This window comes from Chaetura pelagica, unplaced genomic scaffold (genome assembly GCF_000747805.2).
Source record: "Chaetura pelagica isolate M959 unplaced genomic scaffold, ChaPel_1.0 scaffold24, whole genome shotgun sequence".
In the NCBI taxonomy this organism is placed as follows: Eukaryota; Metazoa; Chordata; class Aves; order Apodiformes; family Apodidae; genus Chaetura; species Chaetura pelagica.
This window is the reverse complement of record NW_009953077.1, coordinates 1777382-1801540: the sequence shown is the minus strand read 5'-3', so window position 1 is coordinate 1801540 and position 24159 is coordinate 1777382. Positions and strand designations below refer to the sequence as shown.

Below are 24159 nucleotides of genomic sequence, written 5' to 3'. Positions count from 1 at the left end.
CCAAACACAGTGGAATAATTTCAAAATCATTTTAATTGGAGCGCTCTACAATTACAACAGGAACAGTGGTGTAAAGGGTGTATCTAAATACAAAGGGACATTTTATTTATTTATTTTTTTCACCAGCCAACTGCATAAATTAATGACAATGAGAAAGAACTGCAGCTGCTTTTCTCTTATTAAGTCCATACACTTTGGCTGTTCTCATCATCGTTAACATACTGTTAAAAGAGCTGTTGCTGTATCTTTCACCACTCACCCTGCAATCAAGCACTCACTGCACTGTTGTGGATTTCTTATAGTCACTTGTTTAAAAATAGAATGTAGGGTTATTTAAAACAAAACAAACAAATAAATAAACATAAATCCGACTGCTAACTGAATGCAAACAGGTAAAAATGAACACATGCAATTCTCAAGTGTCAAATTCAGCTCCTCAGCCACCGAGATTTACATCGCCTGGTGGGTGGGGCTCACAGCACTTTGGGGCTGCTCTGCCTACAGGCAGAAGTTGTGCAGATAAAATACGCTTAATTTTTTAAAAAAAGTTGTACCAGGGTTTTTGGGTGTGTATGCATGACCTGTCCTTTGTCATCTGTGCATTTATACCAAGTGCTATGAGCCCATAGCCAACAGCTTGTCCTCCACAGAGCAGACTTGGGGTGTACTGTGTGATTATGAAGATGCGCTCTACAACTAGTTTTTTTCTTCTCCACCCTTGCAAAGAGGATGCTGTTCCACTTTATATATTTATTTTTTTAAAACTCTAACACAAGTAATTATAATAGGATTAACAGATCTTTTTATTTTTTTTCCCCTGCCCACAAAGTACAACTGCTTCATATCAGAGAGTCTTATACCAGACTTAAGACTCGACGTGTTTTTACTGTATATGGTAATGTATTAAAATGAATGTACAGCTCCAACACACTCATCATCCATTGTATTGTTTTGTAGAAGCCACTTCTCCCACGAAGGGCAACCACATGTGAAGGGAGAGAGTCCAAGTAAGTATTTGGTAAACATTTGAAAATGAGAGACAAATAGTTTCATGCAATCACCCCCATCTCACTTCAAATACCCACTCGAAACAAAAATAATCCATTCCCTTCCAAGCCAAGCCTGGCTCCCTAACCCAGGAGGAATCGCTGGTAAACTTGCAGAAATATTTTTACAGTTTTATTTGAGGTTTTAATTCACTGCTTTATCTACCTCTGTTAGTCTGCAAAATAGCTTTAAATATTCAAGTGGTAATTAATGAATCTTTTATGTTGCAAATCAAACATTTTCATCTGTACTGTGGTAGCGAGGAGGAGTTTAAAGTGTAATTGTTTCTCCTGTTCCACTCGCCGTGCTGGATGCCTTTTTACCCTTTATTGTATCGTTGGCTTTTGCTTCAGTTATCAGTGCTTCACCACATCTTATCAGTCGATATTTGCTGTCTGACTGATTGATATAAATATATATTTTTTTATTTTTAAAAAAAAAATTTTTCACTTCAAGTTTTCATACTATGCCTTTGCCAGAGACATTCCTAAGGAGATGGAAACTCTCTGAATGTGGAATTTTCGCATGAGTGCAAAATAATAAAAAGCATGTGTGTATTAAAAAGGGATCAACTTAATGGGAAATGAGCATTGGGTTACATTAATATTCTATTACAGTAAAAATCATATTTAATAAATTTTCTCCAGATTTTTTCAGAATCTTACTGTATTTTTCTAAGGCGTATGCCAATCCAAAGAAACAGTGCATATGATACATTTGATTTATGTTAAGTAAATAACCTGCACAGCCCATTTTTTGGTTAAAAAAAAAAAAAATTAAGTGTAGAAACACACACCAGGCTGAAATGTGTGCTTAGTTTCCATCTGCTAGGAGGAACAGTGTTGGTCTTGTGCAGCAGAAAGCCTTTATAAACAGTATTCTATTTTATTGACGCTATATGTGGATTTTTATGTTATGTGGCAAGAGAGGAAGAATGAAAACATTGTAATTTATCCTAATCATAAAATTATACTGGTACTAAAGTAATTACTTCACATATTAAAATACGTTTTCCTTTACTTTCTTTTGTCATCACATAAAACGAGGCTCTGCAGCGCGAAGGGGCCGGAGCTTTTCTTGCCTTCACAAAGGATTGACACATCCTTGGTTGCACACTATATCACCCGACCCTTGTTGTTCTGTGACCCTAATTAATATTATACTGGGTGACATTTATGTATCAGAGCAATAAGCTAAACAGGAAACAATTTATGTCACCTAAAGCTTTTTAACAAATCGATGCAACTATTTGTAATTGCTTGTTTCACAAGATTAAAAGTACTCAGCCTTGATCTTCGCCCACAGTTTCGTGGCCAACATGACCTGTGCTTCCGTTGTAAAATAGGAGTGTTGGTGATCAGCACCTATTTCCATCAAGTAATCCATATTGCTAATATTTCTGGAATTTTAATGTAGTTACAATTTATAGCCGATCAAATGTGGTTACCTAAATTGCTGTTGCTAGTAGACAGTTTAACTGTCTTTATTAATTACAGTATAATTTAATGTTTGAGTACAGGCACTTGTGTTGGTCATTTTTACAGCCAAAGCAGTTATGTGCCTTATGACGAACCATTTTAGCATTTTCAATGGAAATTTGCTAATATGATGAGTGATAAAAATGTCAAACTCTGGTAAATAATGGTTATTGCTTTGGCTAGAACTATTCTTTGGAAGGACGGTTACCTTCAAATTAACATTTTAACTTGAAGAAAAAGGAGGAATATTTTGTTGTTGTTGTTGTTCAGGCTTCTGAGATGCATCAGAAAACGGCCACTGGAATTTTCTAAAGCAGTATCTGGAAAACCACTCAAGTGTGGTTGGTTTGCTTGCTTTTTGTTTTTCTTCCAGGTAGACAAAGAAAGTTACTGTGGAATAAAAGGGGAGGTGGGGCTATTTTTTTGCTAACTACCCCAAGGTGATGCTGTTTACCGTTTCTGGCTCACATGCTTTGAAGATAACGAGCATAATGGGGCAACAAGAAGGATTTAGCTACAACTCTGCCCTGGGGTGTGGACAGCAAACCCCACCCCGCCACGAGGGCCACATCTCACCAAATTGATCATCACTGCTGGGGGAGGTGGATGTTTGTTGCCACCACCGTGGCCATGTGAGGATGAAGAGCACCTCAACATGCTGGGATGAACCATCGCTGCAGCAAAGATTAAAAGATAGTCCTGATTAACATACCATTAAAAGAACATTTAACATTATCCTCAAAGACGGAGTCTGATTAGTAGGTCAAGAAGGGCTAATTACACTCTGTTGTGACAAAGGGTGTGCGTGTGTGCCCGTGTGTGGGTGAGAGGCACCAAGAATTGCTAGGCCCTTAAATTACCCCGATAACATGAAATCTGTCAGATTCTGTGAGCGTGGCCTAAGTTAAATGTCACAGTTCAGCTCAGCTGCAGAGCAGCTGGATGTGCACAGACATGTCAGCTGCCATGTCCTCCTGGTCCTCCAGCACCTGTGCTGGGCCCTCCTTCTGCTGCTTTTCCCTCTAGTACAGTAGAAACCCAGAAAAAAATTACACCCTGGCTCCAGTTCTCATCGGAAACTACTCAAGGATGCATTACCACTGACTACAAAAGTGCTTTTTCAGCTTGGTGGAAAACAGTGTTTCTGACTGGAAAAGCTGGCTGCTGCTGGTGGCAGTGCTGTGAAGTAGGAAGGCATTTTGTCATGTTCCACAATATGGCTGCCAGAGAGGAGAAACGGGATTAATAACACAAAGATGATACAAAAGGTTGCAAAGACCCAGGCTCTCAGCTGCTGCTAGGGCAGGAGGAGGGGAAAGGCCTGCTCCAGCTCCTCAACTTGGTGCCAGTTCCTCAGCACAAGCTGCATCTGGTACCTACCCCAGCAGCTGTCCTTACATCTGAAGCCACATGAAGTCAGCAGGTGACCACCAACCACCACGGCTGCGTCCCTCCCACCTCCTGTGTGCAGTGGGAACACCAGCACTGGTATGTCTGAGAAGGTGCAATAAATACCCAAGTCTTCTCTGAAGGCTTCATAGCTCACAACCTGCATGGCTTCCGTCCTGGTGACCTGTATGGGGACACATTGTCCTCAGAGGAGCTAAGAGCTCTCTCTGCTGGGATTCATCCAGGGATGTATTCACCTGGAGGTGACTCTCCCACACACCTTTTAGAGACACAGAGCACTCCTGACAAAATTTCCTGATCACATTCTGGCTCAGCACATTCCTGTGACTTAGGAAAATCTTACTCCCAGAAGTAGGACCTCTCCAGCTTACTACAATCTCACAATGTGTAATACACAAGTAAAACAAAATTTTATTCTCTGTATTATTAAAATCTACCAGACATTTTGAGACACAGTGTAATGGGTGTGCAAAGATTCCAACCCCCCACCAGGAAAAAAAAAATAAAAAAAATCTGGTATAATTTTATGATAGAATATTTTTATAAAATCATTTGTACTAATTTAAGCATTTATCATTATATGCAAAAAGATTTCTTGATGAGAATATTATAGACGGTGCATGTTTTTGACATTAGCATTTTATTTGGATGACTAATCTTGCAGATGTGAAATTTTAATGAATTATTCATGAAAAAATCTCTCCTCTGAAATTTCAGTTTGCTGCTAATGCTAGTTATTAAACATTTTATTTTTCTTTATAAAACTTGATGAAGAAAATAAAGGTATGCTTACTGGAAAGAAAAGAAGGTGGGTTTTTCCTTTACCGTTTCTCTTAGGTGACAGAATGACTTGGAACTTTGCTCCTCATTGTGTTGTGGGCCAAGAAGTTGATCCTGCAAACCCTCTTTTTGCATCCGTGTGTGTTGAGCCCTTCCTGCTGCAGCCACCAGTGCAGCACCTATGAGGGCACCATGCTTGGAAGGATTTGCACGACGAAGCCCCAAGCCCCTTATTTCATGCTTTCCCCTTTGGAGACCAATGATTAAACAAATACCCTCAACTACCAAAGACCCTAATGGTCAAATGCTGATGGATTTTCTAGGAAAAGCAGACTAATTCTTCAGTGACAGCATCCTCCTTGCTTGCACTGATGCATCAACCATGACCTTGTCCAGACTGGCTGTGAAGCCACCAATAAAACACCTTGAGATCTGATGTGGTTGGGGGAGCCCCAAGGAGAGCAACGAGCCTGTCCATGACCATGCTGGGACACGGGTGAGATGCAACCACCTGCTCCATGGGTCAGCACTGGGGCCTGGGGCCTCAGGGAATGTGACACGGGAGTCATGGGGGGGGGTGGAGGGGAACCAAAACAAAAACTTAGGACATGGCAACTTGCATTACCAGTGTGAACAACCAGCATTTTTATTGCATTTGAGAATGCTATAATGTCAGTAATTAGTACTGACTACACAACATTTTTTATTGTCTGTATCAACAGACATGGAATGATGGAATTACAGTTGATGTAAGGAATGAGTTTCTTTTATGCCTTATCAAAAAAAAAAAAAAATTAAAAAAAAAAGTCTGGTTACTGGCAGCACATACACACGAAGCACCATGCTAACAGTCTGGACTGTACCATTTCATCAAGGCTTATGGGTAGAAGATAGTTTGTTACCTATTCTGGGCCCATTAAAATGCAGTTGGGAGCTGCAAATTCACCTCGCAAGACTAGAATACTAAATGACTCCTGAAACACCTAAAAACTCACTCTGAGTTCATTAACCAAAGGTACCAAAGGATTTCAAAAGAGTTTAAACACATTGTTTTTCTTTCCATGCTGTAATGAACGTGAGATTGTGATCTGAAAACTACAATAGTTCAAAATTATTTTTTAAAAACTTTATATATATATATATTTATGTATGTATATATATAAAATATCTCATGACCTGCAATATTTGTAGAACCTGCCCTGGGTCTCCTCCTGAAGCAGGAGCTCCAGCAGAGGGCAGGTGCAGGACCTGCGGCGCGACTCTTGCGAGTGAGAATCAAAAAAACAAAAGCATTATTTTTTGTGGTCACTTATTCTACATAAGCCTTGATTTTTCATTTCACTTCTAGCTGAATGCAGAAACCTAACAGGTTTTACATTTACAAACCGTTTGTTGTTGTTTTTTTTTTTTTTTTTGTGGACAAGGAAGGCTTTTGACTCTCATTCCTGACAGCGATTTACCTGATACATGGTACTACTTTCATAATGTACGCTTTTCTTTGAGAAAAAAAACATGTAACAAATTGTCTTTACATCTTGGCACCTTGTAAAGTTTTTTGTATTTTGTTTTATACAAAAGTTCAATAGTTTGACACTCCCCATCATTAATCACTACTTCACTGATAAACTTTGAAAGTGTGACCCTGGAATTCATCATGCAAAATATTTACTGCAGCAGGAGAAAAACATTTTTTTTTTTTAAACAACATTTTTTTTTTTCCTTTCAAATATATGAACTTTGTTTAAGACAGCCAGAAAAGGCAGTGGTAAGATAACAGAAGGGGTGGGAAAGTATCAAAAAAACCAGCATAAACACAAAAACTGTACAAAAATGCTTCGATCAATGATAACAGGAGAGAAAAAAAAACAAAAACAACAACTCTTGTCAACTATGTTACAATTTAAAAGCTGAAAAAAAAAAAGTCAGGGATTTTCTCCCACATGTCAGCAAATGTCATCCAATATTCTTAAAGCAAGGATAACTAAATAAAATACATGTGCAGCGTATTCTGCAATTCCATTACATACAGTAGTTTTTTTTTTTTCAAAGCTATTTTTTTAGTATAGTTAATATAAAGCAGTTGCACAAAAAGCAAAAGGTGTTTTGACAAAACAGGTCTGCATTTATTCCTTTTGAGGAATGATATCTAAAAAAAAAAAGGACCTTTCCACCTTTTCCTCCCGCCCCACCCTCCCCCCAAAAGACAAAGGCTCACACAGACACAGTGGGATATATATGTACAACATAATAAACCCCTCCCTAAAGAAGCAACTGTATATCCAAAGGGATACAGAATCAGAATTGTAAAAATCATAGTGAAGTTTGCTTGATGTAAAGCCTGAGATTTTCAGTTGGTTCTTCTGCAAGGCTGCGACACCTGCCAGATATGTTAAAATCTAATTTTTTATTTCTTTTTCTCTTTTTTAAATTTTTTTTGTTTTTGCTACAGTCTTTAGACTAAGCATGCAAGACATACAACTAAGTGCAACTGAGTGAAATGTATTTTTTTTTTTCTTTATTTACTCATTCCCTAACAGTTTGGACTGAGGTATGCGTACTAACAGTTTCTCATGCTGTTATCTTTACTCATGTCTAGCTACACATGCTGAGAATGAACTAATCTACCAGATTTTTATCCCCTTCTGAATACCGAACTAACCAGCAAACCACTCAGTTTAGGAGGACAGGGATCAATTCTCATGACCCCCATCAGGCTACCGCCGGCACGTCACGAAGCTGCCTGGATATAATTTAAATGAAAAAAAAAAACCCAACCAAAACCAACCAACAAATAATGTTTCAAATGACCACAGACTGCCCTTTTTTTTTTTTTTTTGTCTTTTGAAACTGAAAGCAGAGTTGAGTTTTATAAAAGTAACTGCCAATAAAATTTCTTGTACCAAAGCTTATGAGTGGACAGGAGTGTTATTTCCTTATGCAAAATGCTGACCAAAAAACTAAAAAAAGCTGAGCAAATGTGCCAAGATCAACCAAAACTAAAGCAGTCGTCCTAGCACAGTCCCGAAACAGAAGTGGAACACAATCTGTAGAACCAAAGGCCAAATTTTATTTCATTTTTTTTTCAATTTAATTCTAGAAATACTATTATGTGGTCCAGTTAAATTGTGGGAGCTTTTCTGTTCTCTTCTGTATTTTATTAAACTGTCTCCTTTATCTGATACTCTTAATTTTCCACAAAATCACTGTGTCTTTTGCTTTCTCCAGCTCCCTTCTCACAGCTCCACCAGTAACACTGATTTCCTAGTTTTAGCCTCAAAAAGCTCTCCTTGATTTCTCTTTTAGAGACTTTCGTTTTGGTCACTGTAAAGAATTGCAAATAAAAGTAACAACTTTGGTTCAGACATATACTTGGCCTTCTAAATTTTCTAGAATAAAGGAGCAGTTTCTCTCTCAGGTTAGCAATAGCCCACATCTTGTCATTTCCCTCTAAATTCTTCAACCTCCTTTGATCAACAATAAGAGGATATTTGGCTTCATAAGATAAAGCATATAACAGAGAACATAATTTACCTTTGTGTAATATCTTTGGTAATTTTAGGAAAAAAAAAAGGTACAAAGAAGAATATAAATTAAGCTCTGAAAGGCTTTTTGAAATAATAAAAAAGCTACAGTCCTACATAAATAAATGAGTGACGGAAAAGTGGTTGCAGAATGAAAACGTTTAGGTGTTTGGTGACCGAAGTTTACTGACCTATGGCAACAAATTTTGTATGTCATGTTTGCTTTGAAGAGCCTTGCCAGTTTTGCCTAACAAGCCCTGGGGCAAATTCTCTCCTAGATCTCCTGTCTCCTCCGGCGAGGTTTCCATACTGGCTGGTGTAATATTGCGTCACGATCTTAACTGCAGTACTGCATGTGCACAGCTGACAACTAACACTTTAGCACTAGTGGGGCTCTGTCCTTATTCACTCCCACAACAAATTCAATCTGAAATCCAATTTGTATTCAACCAGATTAATGCCACCGAGCAATCCTGAACTGATGTTTAACCAGGAAACATTACCACGTACAGTAACAATTGAATGAAGTCATCTTTCCAACCACTATTTGCAAATGCAAAAATAATAATTAAAAAATTAAAACAAAATAGAAATAATAAATGTATAGGTGCCCATCTCGGTAATCTGAGATATTCCAGAAAGATTTGTTGACCCATTAGAACTCGTGTTAAACAACCGAGAACCTGCCACTGTACTATTCATCCTCTAACAAAAGTGAACTCTATTGGTGCTGCATATGTTTCTTTGTGCTGTTCAATTTTGTGGCATTTACTAATATTCACCGTTGCTGCCAAAAACAAACAAACAAAACAACAAAAAAACCCCAAAATGAAAAACCCAAACAACAACAGAAAAAATATATTAAAAATACTGCTTTGTGGAATGAATTTGTGTTGCTTCCTACAGTGTTTCTATGTTCATCTGTCATTCATTCTCATTCTTGCAGTACTTCGTTCCTCTCTCTCCGTTGGACAACCCTTCCACATGTATAGTGCAGCATTTGGGACCTTTTCAAAAAAACAACAACAAAAAAAAGGAGACACCAAAATGGAATGTTTTCCATAGCTAAAGAAAACATGGTGGCATCTGAAGGAAACTGGAATGAATGACAGAAAAAAACTACAAACAAGTCAATGACATTCAGCTTCGTATAATAAAAACACCTATTAACATTCATCACAAAGTACAGAAAACGTTGAAGCCTCCAAGAGGCCCTGGGCCCAGATGAGGCCTGAGGTCAGAACTTAAAACGGTAGAGGAGAAGTGGGGCGGGGGGGATGAAAGCAATACATTAAAAAGTTTGGGATAATTTTTTCTTTGAACCCCTCCCCAGTATACACGCTCACACGCACACACACATATCCACACACGTGCACACACAGGCCTTCCCCATCCCGAATGGAAGCGGAAAAAAAAAAAGAAACCAACCAAAAAACAAAACAAAACAAAAAAAAATGGAGTAAAGGCAGTGATAATCAACATGCAGTACTGTGCAAATATGTTGTCCATTGGAATCCTTAAAATCTGGGCAAAGACTTGATCTGCAGTTCAGGTGTACATGCTCAGTTTGATGTCCTCAAGTGTCCAAAATTGGCAGGACCTGCAGTCCACAGCTGGCTGCTAAATGCGAGTGAATCAGTTTAGCAAATTTACAACACTGATGTTGACTGTAAGAGAGGAAAATCCCAAGTACCAAACAAGTCCATCCAATGCACAGAGTACAAATTCCTTTTTTCAACAAAAAGTAGAAAAATCAAAAATACTCCCAAATGGGATACTTGATGGCACTAAGAGTTAACATATTTCATAGCTGTCAAAGTGGACTGAGAATCCTCCAGACTGTACAATAATGGAGAGATTTCACAGCTAAGTTTGACGTGTTCTTCCAATCTTCATTCTCAGGGTAACGATGTCAGACATACTCATTCTATGTCCTCATTTACAGGTTCATCTTCATAATCTCTGTCGTGATCGAAATCTGGACTGTGGTTGGCTGTTGTCACTAAGGATAGCGGGCCTTCATTTTCATCTGGATCTAACGGTTCTTCTTTGACATGCACGGGGTGCCTGGAAAAACAAAAATACAGTCAATCAGCAAGTTGCTTGTTAAAGAACAGTTTTGACACGTGGTGGTTTGGGGAGAAAAGTGAGATGGTTTTGGCGTTCAGACCGAGCGTGCCAAGCCCCAGGTCACCACGGAGAAGACCCTGAACTTCTGTACTGGCCACCGAAGCCAAGCAAAGGCTACATCGGGCAAGCAGGACTCAACTTCCCCGGGAAAACACTCTGGGAGGAGCACCTCGATAGGGTTTCCAACTTGGGATTGAGAGAAAACGCTCTCAGCTGACATATTAAGTTGATTAATACAATCTTTGGATAAATAAGCAGAATAAGCATCCGAAGGGGAAAGCAGCAGCGAGCCAGCCCGGCGCGCCGGCGCAGGCTGGGCTAATCATCGCTCGCTGTGTGTGCGGCGGCTCTCGTTAACATGCAGAACCTGTGAGACAACTCTCCAGAGGACGACCCCAAGTGAGGTTCTATCATTAATCAACTTCAAGCAAACACAGCAAAGAGACACCATGATACATGCTTTAAACTCCAAATTAATGCATATTTTTACAAACTGTCAATAAGGGAAGAAAAGCCCTGCCAGGAAACACAAACAGAGAGGAAAAGGCTCGCTCAACACAACAATATGATAAGAAAGCACAGTCCTAACGAGAATAATAACACTGTCAGCTGTAAACAAGGCAGAACATGATCCCCAGCTCACGGTGGGCACAAGGATGTACTAAAGAGATGAGATTTGCCAAATTTCTCATTATGGCAGAGCATGTGAATAACCCGCAGGGGAGTGGGGCTTGGTCATTCAAAACAGGTATGATAACAATTGAAAAATGTTGTTCGTAAATCATATTTACAACAAATCCTATACAAATACAAATTACCCTTTTTCTTTTTTTTGTTCGGCAGCTTTTGAAATGTAAAACAGCCACGTGAGTCAATAGTGTCTTGTTGGTGGGACTTTATAAGAAAGTAGGATTTTATTGACATTACCAACTATTAATAATGCGACACAGCAATGGAGACCCTGTTTGCTTCCTAAATAATTGATGTTGTAGGCAATCCCTTAAAATAAAGTGTTAATGAGTTCAAGTCCCACTCTGTCTTTCATTGAGTTGATATCCACCTCCTAGAGTCTTGTTTTTATTCTGTGTGGGCTGATTTAACCCTTTCATGTAGGCTACGTGAAAACATAACTTGAAGCACAAACTTTCATTTGTAAGAACTTTTTCTCTCCTTGCACAGCTTTGCTTTAAAATGAATGATTTAAAAGAGCTGCATTTAATTTTATGGTTTGTGTGGATAGGAAGGATAATACTGTTTGTACTCCATTGCACTGATGGACAGCAAGAATAAATCACCAGCGAGCAGGGAAAATGCACTCGTTATCCACACACAAGCCAAAGGTAACCCTGCCTGTTTCAAGCGATGAGAGTGAACCAGTTCTACACTTGTGTAGTGTGCAAAGCTGTATCACACCCTATTTATTTATTTTGGGTTAAGCCTAGATCAGTTTAGGAAGCATCTAACTTGCTGACTACACACATTTCTAATGTGAGCTGTGGATGCCTTTCAAGTCCCTGCATATTTCAGCTTCTCAAGTTGTAAAGTGCTAGATCAATAGCTAAGTATTAACTGCACCTTCCAGCCCCCCCAACAAAGGAGTGATGGGGAGAAGTGATGCAGTATCAACACAAACACGCCTTTTCCCTTCAAATTCCCAAATAGGTGTCCTATCAACACATCCCTGGGAGCAAAAGAGGCTCCTCTGCACGTCGTGTAAATTTTGAGAAAAATATACAGAGTGAAATGCTGCTCATACAATTTTGACCTAATTATTGAAAAGGGTGAGGGACAGACTGAGAGGAGACTATTCAAATATCAGAGGTTAAGAATTAGCTTAAGCACACATGAAGTCTGGTGAGTGGATGGCTGTCTCAGAGGTGTGCCTGTGGTAACTGTCCTGGCAGCTTGTGCCCCTCATGGATGTGACACCAGGCTGATTATCTGCAACTAGACCTACTTCCATTGTGAATAGGCTGCGGGGCCCCTCACTTGGGAGAAAACATGAAATGAAAAACAGAAGAAGAAGGGGGATAAATCAGCTACACATAGAGACCCATGAAGCACATGCTACTCCACCTTTATGGCAGGGAAATCTTCTACTGGTGTTTTAATTTTAAAGTCTTGCTTGCTGGCTTTCTGGTTTTGCTGCTGCTGGGCGTATTTTTGTGGTTTTTTAAGTAGTATTTTTGAAAACACAGATGGGAGACTTTCAAAGGGCAGAGGAGAACACATGTAGGTGGCCTCAGCACATGGATGGGACTACCTCCAAAGGCTGCTCTGGGGCCATGTCTCAGTGTCCCACCACAGCCCCACAGTGCCTTGGGCTCAGCCCAGAAGGGAACGGGTGCCAGCAGATAAGACAGAGACCCGCTGAGCTCACAACCACCAGAAATGCTGTGAAAGCTCCTTCAAAGGTCCCCAAATCTTTCCAAAGCAAACTCTGCTCCCCTTCTGGTTTTGTTATGAAAGCAGGTGAAACCAGGTGGTTTTAACTCCGTTTCTCTTTGAGGTTTGGTGTGGTTCCCAGAAGTCAAAAAAACCAAAACTCCAGGATTGAAAAGCAAAACAAGCACCGAGTTATGAAAAGAGCTGCTCGACCTCGAGCGAGACAAAGCCAGAGAGGGCCACAAAGCCACGGGGAGGCACAGCCACAGCAGCCTCCTCCAGCAGCTCACGTGTTGGACAAACATCAGACAGCGAGCTTGGCAAAAACTCCATCCCTCAAATTAGGAGGGTTATCTGGGTAATACAACCCCTGGGGAGAGATCTGCATGGAAAACAGCAAAACAAAATTACTCCCTCTGTCAGTTTTAACCACAAAGTGGCATGTGAGGAGGAAACCTTACTGAATTCGTGATTTTGCTCAAATATTTCAGATAAATATGCTTAAATTGGCTCAGAGGCAAAGGGAGACCTTCATCTCTCCCAAGTAAGTCTGATCTCTAGCACCTCGCAAAAACCCCCAATTGGGGCAAGAAAACTTCCTTCAGATACTAAAGAATTTATCTCTTCAAGTATGGAAAAGGTAAATGCTAGACTAGGCAAAAAGGAAAAAAAAAAAAAAAAAAGTGGGAGGGGGCAACGGGGAGGGCAGAGGGAGAAAAAAAGAGAAAGGGTTTCCCATTTCTTCTTTGTAGTAGGCGAATTTCAGCACATTCCTTTTAAGAAGATGCCTAAGACTCCAGAAGGGGTTAACAATAAATAACCTTGCTGAACACAGATTCCCCTTCTTTTCACATCTGAGTAATTCTTTTGTTTGTCCACTCTGGGAACAGAGGAGTTTTTAATAAAGCTGACTGTTGTTTAAAGCCCCTGAGTTCTGGTGGTGCACACAGCATGGAGTAGTTTGCTTTGTGGCTACCTTTGGAGCATATCAGGATGAAAGTGTTATGTCCCCAAGCTGTAATTATGCGACTACTTTCTAGTGTTTCAAAAGGAGGGTGAGAGAAGGAAAAAAAAACCCACCCTAGCCGTGGTTCAATGTGTCATAAAAAGGAAACGAATGAGCAGTAATAAGACTTCAGCTAAAGTGTTAAGACTTCTTAGCTGTCATGTTAACAAGGTCCTTTAAACCTTACAATAAAGTTTAAAGCTTGGCTTAGTCTAATATACTGAAATTGTTTAAAAAATAATTTGCATTATGACAAGTGAATCTGTTCTGAGGAAAAAAAAATAATTCAACATGTCATTAACAAAGCAGGCTTATGGGAAGTAAGTGGTTGCACAGCATCTGGAAATCTGCTGTTGACTCATGATTTTATTTAGTAAACAGGGTAAATCTTGCAATGTGTGAATGGTGGTCTGGCTCTAGATCCCTTCAAACTACTTAGAAACACCTTTTTAATGGGGAAGCTCAGAGGCTGGTATTCGAACATCATCCGGCCACATTTTACTTAAGCAAAAAGAAATGTTCAGCAGAGAACACATATTATCAATTCTGAGAAAATGAAAACACTCAGGAAACAATCATTTCCATATTACAACAGAAAATTGGATTTTCTGGTGAATAATGAAAATGAGGCATCCCCCCTCCCCGTCCTCCTTTCTCTCCAGTATTTGTTCTGTGCCCCTCACCTTGGTATCAATGTGCTAAGAGATGATTATTAAGTGCAACAAAGGCCACGGCTATGCACAGTTCTGGAAGATGTCCTAGCCTGTTTCAACTCGGTTATTTTTCCCTCCTCGCAGACTCTTCAAAGATAATGAAACCTTAGGTGAAATGAGAAGTGCATGAACTACACTAGCCTTGAACTTGCAAAAAAATAATTACTTGGATTAACGCAACATCAGAAACGTTCATCCCTGTCTGTCTGGCCAGGAGAAACCCTTGGGAGAAGACCTGTTTCTGGAGAAATGCCACATCCTTCCACTCCTCCTTCACGCTGGCCCTACGTGGTCACAGGCAGAGGATAACAACTTGTGACTAAAACTGCCTCAAGATGAATCTGTCTGTGAGAGACGGAAAGTGTGTCATGCTACGCTACTTTGGAAGAGATAATTAATACTGCACAAACAATCACTGGAAAAGCTAAACACATTATTTGAATGTTTTGAAGTAAATGGTAAAAGACAATGTTTAAATTAATTATTAATTAAAAATGAATGTTGCCATCTTTAAACATTTTTTTTTCAAAGCACTTTGTGCACTGATTTAAAATGCTGCAATATCAAAGTACCCAGAGCCTCAGATTCCTTCATGCCCCCTCCCCTCTGACAACACATTATGCAGGTGGGAAACTTTTTTGCCATTAAATGCTAATTAGTTTCACAACTAATTACTATCATGGTATTAGGTTAATGTTTTTCTACTTTTTGATTTAGACTTACTTTTGTAAATCCCTTATTCAAATTACTTTGAAGTAAAAGACTACAAATTAGTTCCCTTTTTAATGCGTAACATGAGCTGTGGCAAGTCAGGCAGTAATTTTACAGCCTGTTGTAAGAAGAGGCAAGAGAGAGGCAGGAAGGAGCAAGGCAGGAGTGAGTCAGGAAGGAACAAAGCAGGAGTGAGGCAGGAAGGAGCAAAGCAGGAACAAGGCAGGAAGGGCAAGGCAGCGTGGCCACTCGCACAGGTAGCCAACCACTCCACAGAGCTCTTAGAGGACTCCAAGTCTTAAAAACTCTGCCTTCCTCACCAGCCTATTACTGATGCCTCATCTGAGGGGAGGGAGGAATTTATAGCTTTGCAAACTCACTCCCAACACCCCATAAATACTGAACACACCCATCGGGGCATCACACCCTTCCTGCCTTTCCCTTTCCTGCCCCAGCTCGCTGCCCGGTGCTGCTCCTGTTGAGCAGGGCCGACGATCCCCATTACTTCATGCAGTTATAGATGCACTCATTATTTTGCCTCTGCTGCTAATAATGCTCCTATTAATTTTCCTTTTGATATTTTAAGAGCAATCTAATAAATCACGCAGACTTTCACATGTGCCGTGGTTCATGCTTAGCAAGACTGTTGTGCATCGAGTGTGTTTTCCAGACCAACCAAAGAAGCCCATTTCCCAGCTCAGCCCCATCAGTGTGCTTGTTGTGTGGGCTGAAGGGGAGAGAAATAACTTCTTCAAGACAGCAGCTGCCTATGACGTTTTGCAAGGTTTAAAGAAAAGAATTGCAAACAAGTCCACAATTTTACAGCTCTTCATGTTTGTCAGACTGGGTTGAGCTGAATGGTTTTATGTGAAAGTTGGTACACCACCCTTATATATTCTAATAAACCTAACCCAGACTGAGTTGTCTGCTCTTGCTGCTCTATCCATGAACCTCAGGAACCGGCCAGGGCCTCCAGAGCCACACTTCAGCAGTGGTAAGACAACACCCAGAGCCACACACGTGCCTCTGCCATACTTACATAGCTTGCATAGGGGAACGTCCTGGACTGCTGTCACTCCCGTTACTGTTCGTATGCTCCATTGCACCATTGAGCTCTTCCCTCATCGCATTGGCTAAATTGCCCAAAGTGGGATTTCCCATGGAAGCAGTAGTGTATAGAGGTATACTGTTCTCAGCCATTGAAGCCTGCCAGGGACACAAACATAGGAAGAGCTGTGACTAACTTTTTATACATTGCACAACACACGCACTTGTTTCAAAACATTCTCCACATTTACATCATTTGCAATTACTGTTTTTTCTTTAAAATACTGTGCTTTCTGATAGGTATTACCCTGATTCCACCAAGGGAAATTTAACATCATTTACATCTGAGTTTAAGCATTCCTAGCTGTATTGGCTTGTGAGACGATGCAGCTTTCCATTCCCTATTTGGAATTACAGCCCCTGGAAAAAAAATGTCTTTTCCTATTTTCATTATGCAAAATTATGTCTGGGGCTTTGGGTTTTTCTGTGGCTTAGGTCTAGGTTTGGGTTTTGTTTTTAATGAAATGGGGAAAATAGAATTAGAACTTGATCAGCTAGTAGGTTAAGTCCTTCCAGCACAACAGGGCACCCAGTGGGAGGGAAGCCTGGCTGAGTTTGGTTCTTCTCAAGACACCAGTGTGAAGCGGGGTCAGCACTAACTGCATCTGTCCAAGTTGCACTGATCTACCTGAGTGCTGAGCCACTCCATGTGAAATGTTTTAAGCCTTAGCAGCCCAGCTCCTACCTCAGCTACCACAGATCTGACCACTTTATTTCAGTTCTTCCTTCTTCTAAAGAAACACCAAGCAGAGGCACACTGGAGTTAACTTTCTAAATGGAAATCTTTGTAGGAAGAGAATGAACTGTTAAATATTTTCCTTCTGATCCCCACCGTTCTGCCTGCTAATATTTACTGTGTGTCAGCATGAGCTCACGCTGACGGCACAGCCGTGCCCGGCGCGGCGGTGTGAGCGCAGGAGCCCCAAGCCCCGGTGGAGCTCAGCCTTTGGCAGGGATGGGACACACGGCTTTCCAAGGCCGTAGTGCTGGGGACTTGGGAGACATTTAACCATGTCACCTATCCCAGCCGGATGCAGCTGACATCATCTGCAGCTCCCTGAGCCATGTCACTGCCAGAGAGCCCCAGACGCTGGCTCAGCAGCGCTCGACCTGCTCCAGGGGGAGGTCAGCTGGCTGTGGCAGTGGAGCCAAAAAATCCATCAGGCTCTGGGTCTGCATGATGCAAACCCTGCCCGTGGGAGGGGAATTCATGCAAATGTACTCCCCACCAAATGCTCCTGCTTGCTCCTAATTTGTGGGACAAAACTCCTCGCTTGTTGCCAACAGAGCTGTTCCCAGGCAAGCACAGCCAGAGACTGGGTTGGGGGGAGAGGGGGTGGGAAGGGGGAGCACGACCAGCCCTGAGCACAGCATCTTCAGCAGCACAGCCCCTTTTATTCTTCCTTACACTGACCTCTCCGTGTGCAGCCCTATGTGTCACACATGATTACAAAAGCTGTTCTAACAGGGAGGATTATTTTTATCTTCTTGATTCAACAACCGGCAAACTCATTGTGATTAGGGGATGCAAAGAATGGGTCACATTTCCTGCACTTGGAAAAATAATGACTCCAGTTCTTCACCCATAGTGATAACTTGCAATTGCAGCAAAGCAATTTACTGAGGGAGAGGTGGGACACGAGGAGTATCTGCTATAAAAATAAGAGAGGTTTGACCTGCTCACAAAGCACTGGGCACCCACATGGGTTTTCCCAAAGCCCTGTACAGCACCTGCTGGGATCCTCCCTCCAAAACCCAAGGGGGAGAGGAGTGAGAAACCTTCAGCCTAAATGAGGACTTGCCTCAGTGCAATGAATATTGTTCACCCTCACTTATTAGAGGAGCCACAAGAGCAGCAAATTCAGCCCAGGATCTTCTCTCTATCAACTCAATTCACATGATGCTATGGGGGGGGGGGGCATGAGTACATGCCACTTCCCGGAAAAGTGGGAAACGGAAACAGTTTGGAAGTTATCATAAAAGACAAGAATGATGGAGATGACGACGACACGTGCTTCAGAAATAAAACACGAACAGTTCCGTCTGATAAGCATATTAATTTAAATTAGTCACATAGTTAACAATGTGAAGAAATGCAGGATAATTTCATTTTTGCCTTTCAGCCTCATGAATGTAAAATGTACTTGTAATCTTAATACTAGTCAAGAGACAAAGCAGTCTTTAAAAATCACGCTTCACAAGACTCAAGGGAAAATAAGTTACTAATGAATGGTATTTACAGTTGCTTCATTTAAACATGCTTTCATTTGCTTTTCAGAAGTTGCTGCATAAACTTAAAATATTTGAAGAAATGTAGAACATCACTTTTCTCCTAGTTATCCATTTCTTGATTCTGAAAAGATAAGTCTGCTAAACCTTCCACAGGACACAGTTGTCCAAGCAAACACCCAGCAGTGAAGTTCTCCAGAAAAGACTCTCAACAAATATCCAGTGTGCAACTGTGCCCAGCATTGCCTCTCCGATTAATTCACATTACACGGAACAGGCTTGAACTCCCACACAAGCACACACACACCCTGCAAACTCAGGGCATGATAAATACACTTGTACCTTCAGTTCATATAGGGAATACTGACTTTACCTGTGGTCTTCAAAGAAAAGAAAAGCCAACCTGATACACAGCAGATGAAAACAAGCTTGGAGACCCACCCACTTTTTAGGCTGCAAGTTATCAATTGTGCACTGACACTTTGAGTATTTCTTCAGCATGAAAAAACAGTATTTTCTGCCTTACAGTTACAGTAGAGTTTAAACCAATAAAAATGATTATTTTTTTTTTCTGTAGAAATTGCAACATTTATTTTTTAACAATAGGAAGATATGCAAAAATAGCCCTTAAAAGAAAAGGGGGAAAAATGATCTGCTTTCTCTTTAAACCCATGAACAATAGAAGGTCACGTGCCACAGTATCCTATCATTCAGCACATTAATAGCTGTGCTAGAGTAATTACACTTGTGGTATTTTTGCCTCAAGTGAAATTCTGAAATAAGAGGATGGAAATTATGATACTGCTGATAAATATTAATAAGTGAACTTTTAATTTTTTTGCCACAATATTCAAAATGCTAAGCATCTAGCTAATGCTGAAGCAGCCTGATATGTGTTTGCCTCCAGGGACTATGATGCTTTATGCACTTAAGAAAAAAGTTTAACGGAATTAAAATTTAATATCTAATTAGAGCAAGGCTAATATATTTTGAAATGAGTGGGGAAGACACACGCCTCTGTTGCATATTTGCTACAGTCATTAATCTTACCTGTAAAGCAGCATTGAGAGGTGTGCAGTAGGTGTGGCTGGTCTGTATGTTTTTAATAAGAGAAGGGTTACTGCATAAGAAAAACATAAAAAGGAGAGTTAAATGCAACCAACTTCTGTGCGGGCACTTCAAGCTTCCTCCCACACCAGAAAACTAGAGCTGAGACTGCTTTTCTACACAAGTTCTCTTTCATTTCTTTTTTAATTTTATTTTTAATTTAGAGAAAATATCTGAGTTTTAGGCTATGCTTATCATATTTGCTTTTACTAAATAAGGAACATCATTATCTCTCGACGTTACCTTGCCATGTGTTCTACTACCCTGCGTTAGTAGCACATCTTGGCATCTCTGCTCACTTGAGCTGTGTTCAGGAGAAATTCTCCAATATTCGTCATGTCTGGGAGCCAGTTACCATGTAAAGGTCCATCCTGAGGAAGCTATGATCAAAAGCATGGCGGGACATTTTAAATACTAAGTCATCCAATTTATCCTCAAAGTCGCTGGCGGCAGCGTCCCTTGCCATGGAGCAGGGGACCACAATGAGAAAGAATCTGAGCCACTTTATTTCCTTCCAGGCAAACAGTGAGTGGTCCTGGGGAGAGACTGCCCAAGCTGCTGCCCCAAACAGTTTGGGGCTGTGGGTACGGAGGCAGCATGGCAGGGGTTGCAGCACCACAGCACAGTGGTACGGACCATGCAAAACCACACGCTGCCCTAGAGGCTATTTCAATTTAAAATATTCTAGTGTGCTATTTCAGACTCTAACTTTAGTCATCTTAAGTTTCTGTAAGGAGCCAGATTTGAGGAAAATGAATGCCAAGCATATTAATTCTCTCTTTAGTGGGCATTTAAATACCAGTGGTTCCACCAGTGGTGGAAAAGAAAGAGTAAGAATACAAACCAGATAAAGAGTGCCAACACAAAAAATCTCCCAAGTTTTATCACTAACTGGGCATTTTTAGTGTTGGTTTGTTTTTTGGTGCTTTTTTTTTTCATGTGGGAATAACTAATGGTACGAAGAGTCTTAATTGAGCCCCTCTCCAGTGACCAGCAAGGATCATTTGTCCTTGAGAGATGGTCTTCGAGAAAAGGTCAAAGAAAATTGCTTTGAGAAACCCAGGAATATTTGCGCATGGTTGTTGTAGACACAGGGTGGCCTGTTGATTATATTATTTACAGCTGGTCTCACTGCACTTCCAAACTTTTTAATTCAGTGTTTCTGTCCTATAAGCATCTTACACTAGGTCTGATTCAGAGTTGCAAAACAAGGCATACAACTGAAAGCAAAGGAAAATATCAGAATTAAAACTTATCTGAAGCCCTTCCTGGCATATATCTGTCTTCCTGACAGGTCTACAGCAGCATATCTGCACTAGTGTGGATAATTGTTTTAGTCTATATTGCACTAGGAACTGATGCCATAAGAAACATTTTGAAGTAGAATTGCTACTACAGGCATTTGGATTATCAGAGTAGGACACACAAAATACACATAACAACCAAAAATTTAGCTTCTTTAGCAGCAAAGGTGATGTCACTATTTTGTGAAATGCAAGTCTACATGAGATGGGTAAATCATGCAAAGCAAAGCAACAGCAGAAAAAAAAAATTAAAGCAAGTAAAAGCTCTTACTGTGCAACAAGCTCGCCAAAGTTTTCATCAGGGCAGTATTTTCGAGGACGGCCTCGTTGAATATGACGGCCACGTTTAAACTCTTCATCATCAACAGTCCAAAAGGACCCAAACTCATCCTCTACTCTGATAAAGCACTTATGCAGTGAGAGGTTGGTGCGAATGGCACCCTGGGACAAGAGCAGCAGCAAAGGAGATGAAGTGGAAACAAAGGGACACGGGATTGGGGACAGAACAGACATCAAATACAGGGAAAAGGAAAAAGAAAATAAAATGCAATAAGCATAAGCAAATGGTTTGTGAGGGTTAATATGCATTGCCACCTAAAAGCTACTAGCATGTGATGCAACAAACACCAAGCAAGCAGGGTCAGGGTACTGGTGGGCATACAAACAGTAGTGATGAGATGTTTGTCTTGGTTTCCCTTAACTGAAACAATGCGAAACCACCTGTGGTTGGTCTAACACCAGCTAGCAGCCAAAAGCCTCTATGTTAAACTGTAAGCATGATCCAAGCTAGGCTAAGAAGTTCAAACATGGTGGACATACCCACTGATCTTTTGTGGCCTTCGTTTTTGGAACTCTAGTTCATCCACTGTCCATACTGCCCCTTTAACGTTTTCTACTCGCACAAAACACTTGTGAAGACTAAGATTATGACGCACTGCATTCTGCAGCAAGTATAAAAGAGAAAACATTCAAAAACTTTCTATGAGAAAATGCTCATCAATGTCCAAGAACAGCAGCACAGTCAGCTTGACAGTCCTCATTTTGCAATGTTAAGCCCCTTCCCCTCCCCGCACCCGCTTGCTTTCCCCAGCTCTTTACATCTTATTTTTGCAAAGACAAAATAAATATAAAAGCTGAAACCCAAGATTAGAAAATCAATTATCCCCAGTGTGAATGAGAACAACCATCATTTTAAGCATGCACATTGTATAATACAGCACATTTCATACAGAACACAAGAGGAACAGTGCTTAAACATTTTCCAAACAAATATATACACTCTGCAAAGAGCAACTTCTCTCCTGGAAAAGAAAGCAGTTAGAAAGAACAGAAAGGATTTCATGTAAGTACAGACAGCTCAATTTAGCAGAGAGGCACCGAAGCTGGTGTTGCCGTGGTTTCCCACAGCTGGACTAATGTGAATCAGGTGCTGAGCCTCCCTCCACACCCACGGCACGGACCGGGGGGCTCGGGGGCTCGGCAAGGCACCGACTCCTGCCTCCACGGCTTGCTCTTATATGGAAGTTGGCTCCTATTTCTGGCAGACTACTGTACTGACTGATCTGAGCCTCTGCCAAGTGAAAACATGAGGAGGGCTCTCCGAAACAAAGTGATAATATCCCCACAGCTCATCACCCAGTGGGACCCACGCTCGTGGCATCCCACGCTCAGATGTCCTCTCTGCAGCTTGGCAATGGGGAAGGATAAGCCTGGCCAACCCCTCCAATGTGCTGGGACCTCTGCTGAAGCAGGACAAAATGAGACACTTCACCATGGCACAGCAAGCTGTTGGCAATTGTGTCCGTGCTCCCTCTGAAATGCAGCCTTGTTATTCCTCAAATGGAGTGCCATGCTCCTTCCTTGTTCTAGGAGTTTTCTGAGCAAATGCCCTACTACAAAGCCTCTTGGATTTATACATGGAGCTTGTCCCCAGTGCCACTGAGAGGGGCTTGGTAAACAGGGAAAACAGAAGAAGCCATTTGCTGAAAATATGCAGGCGAACAAACTCCATCCATCATCACTGGCACCATTGATTTAGTCAATCTGGTTGAGTCGTGAGCAGGCACGATGCCAGCCAAACACATGGCCTGGGTCTAGGCAACCAAGAGACTAGGATTTTTTTTCCTTTCGTCGTCTTTTTTTTTTTTAATGAACATCGGGTCTGGATGGTGAAAGGGAGCTCTAATCATGAATGTCTAAATCACTGTGCAAACAAAGGGTATGCACAGTGCATTTGTCATGTAAATTAAGAGGCAGTGGTGTGTGCCTGGGGAGGGGAAGGCTAAGAGTCTTTTGCTACTCTTCCATTTCTCTGCAATCACTGGCACAGTCCTCACGTTTTCGTCGTCGGTACAGGGGAAGAGTCAGGGGAAGAGTCAGGGCTCAAGCTGCCTTTGCTCAGCAGATGCTTGAGTGCAAACACGTTTCCTTAGGCTCTAGGTGCCCAATCCCACCTCCATGGCAGGGCCCGGGTACTTCATCTTTTCCACACTCATCTTGCTTGTGTACTGGTGGAAGAATAAAGCTTGAATATGCTTCTGCTCTCAGCAAGGCAGAAATCCAGCAGAAAGCCAGCCTGTCCATCAGGGCCGCTTCCTTCTACCCTTACTTTCTCTTGCTCTTATGTTTTAGTATTTTTTTTTTTTTTTCCCCTCCAACCTCTCCCCAGATTTCACTACATTTGAAATTTTTGGCAAAATCCTGGATTTTAAGGTGGAGGAAAAACATGTGAACTCCCACACCTTATAGGCTGAAATCAGCCAGCTCAGCAACTGTTGGTGGGTGCCGCACTAGTGCAACCCGACACAGGCCTGCTGGCCCACATCTGGGTAACTCAGTCAGTTTCCTGTGAAAATGGGAACACTGTCAAGTCTGGAGCAAAATGCAAGAATAATAATGCTATTTTTCCCCAGTGAAAGCTGATCTTCTAGTTCTTACAGCAGTTGATCAAATGCACACAGCAAAGTTCAGCGAAGTGAGTCCTCTGAGTTGGTAAGCAGTCTCTAAATATGTGGTTGAGCAGATGTATTTGTGTTCTTCTTTAAATAAATGTAATGCTGGAGAAATACTTTACAGCCTCTTCTTGTTCTATTGAAGTCAATGTGTAACTGATGGTTAAGGCTGTTGGATCAGGCTCTTGCTGAGTACGTTGAGACAGACAAGTTGAATATTTGCGAGATGTCCATGAAGTGTTGCCCTTGCTTTCTGCTCTCCATGTGATCACTTATTTAA

At 41.2% G+C, this 24159-nt stretch overlaps 1 protein-coding gene across 7 annotated transcripts in view; it reads right to left on the bottom strand.

The window, feature by feature from the left end:
* Window positions 1-9213: 9213 nt before the first annotated feature.
* The window catches only part of FOXP1 (forkhead box P1), a 307907-nt gene continuing 292961 nt past the window's right edge, over window positions 9214-24159 (bottom strand). For 6 of the 7 annotated variants that reach the window (XM_009996885.1, XM_009996886.1, XM_009996887.1 and 3 more), the window contains 4 exons: window positions 21748-21869; window positions 19568-19637; window positions 16221-16387; window positions 9214-10303 (listed from right to left, as the gene is read on the bottom strand). In XM_009996885.1, the coding sequence (XP_009995187.1) occupies window positions 10159-10303; window positions 16221-16387; window positions 19568-19637; window positions 21748-21869 (504 nt within the window). In that variant the 3' untranslated portion in view covers window positions 9214-10158. Of the gene's footprint in view, window positions 10304-16220; window positions 16388-19567; window positions 19638-21199; window positions 21370-21747; window positions 21870-24159 lie in introns of all 7 variants that reach the window. The other variant, XM_009996884.1, reaches the window with a different exon arrangement.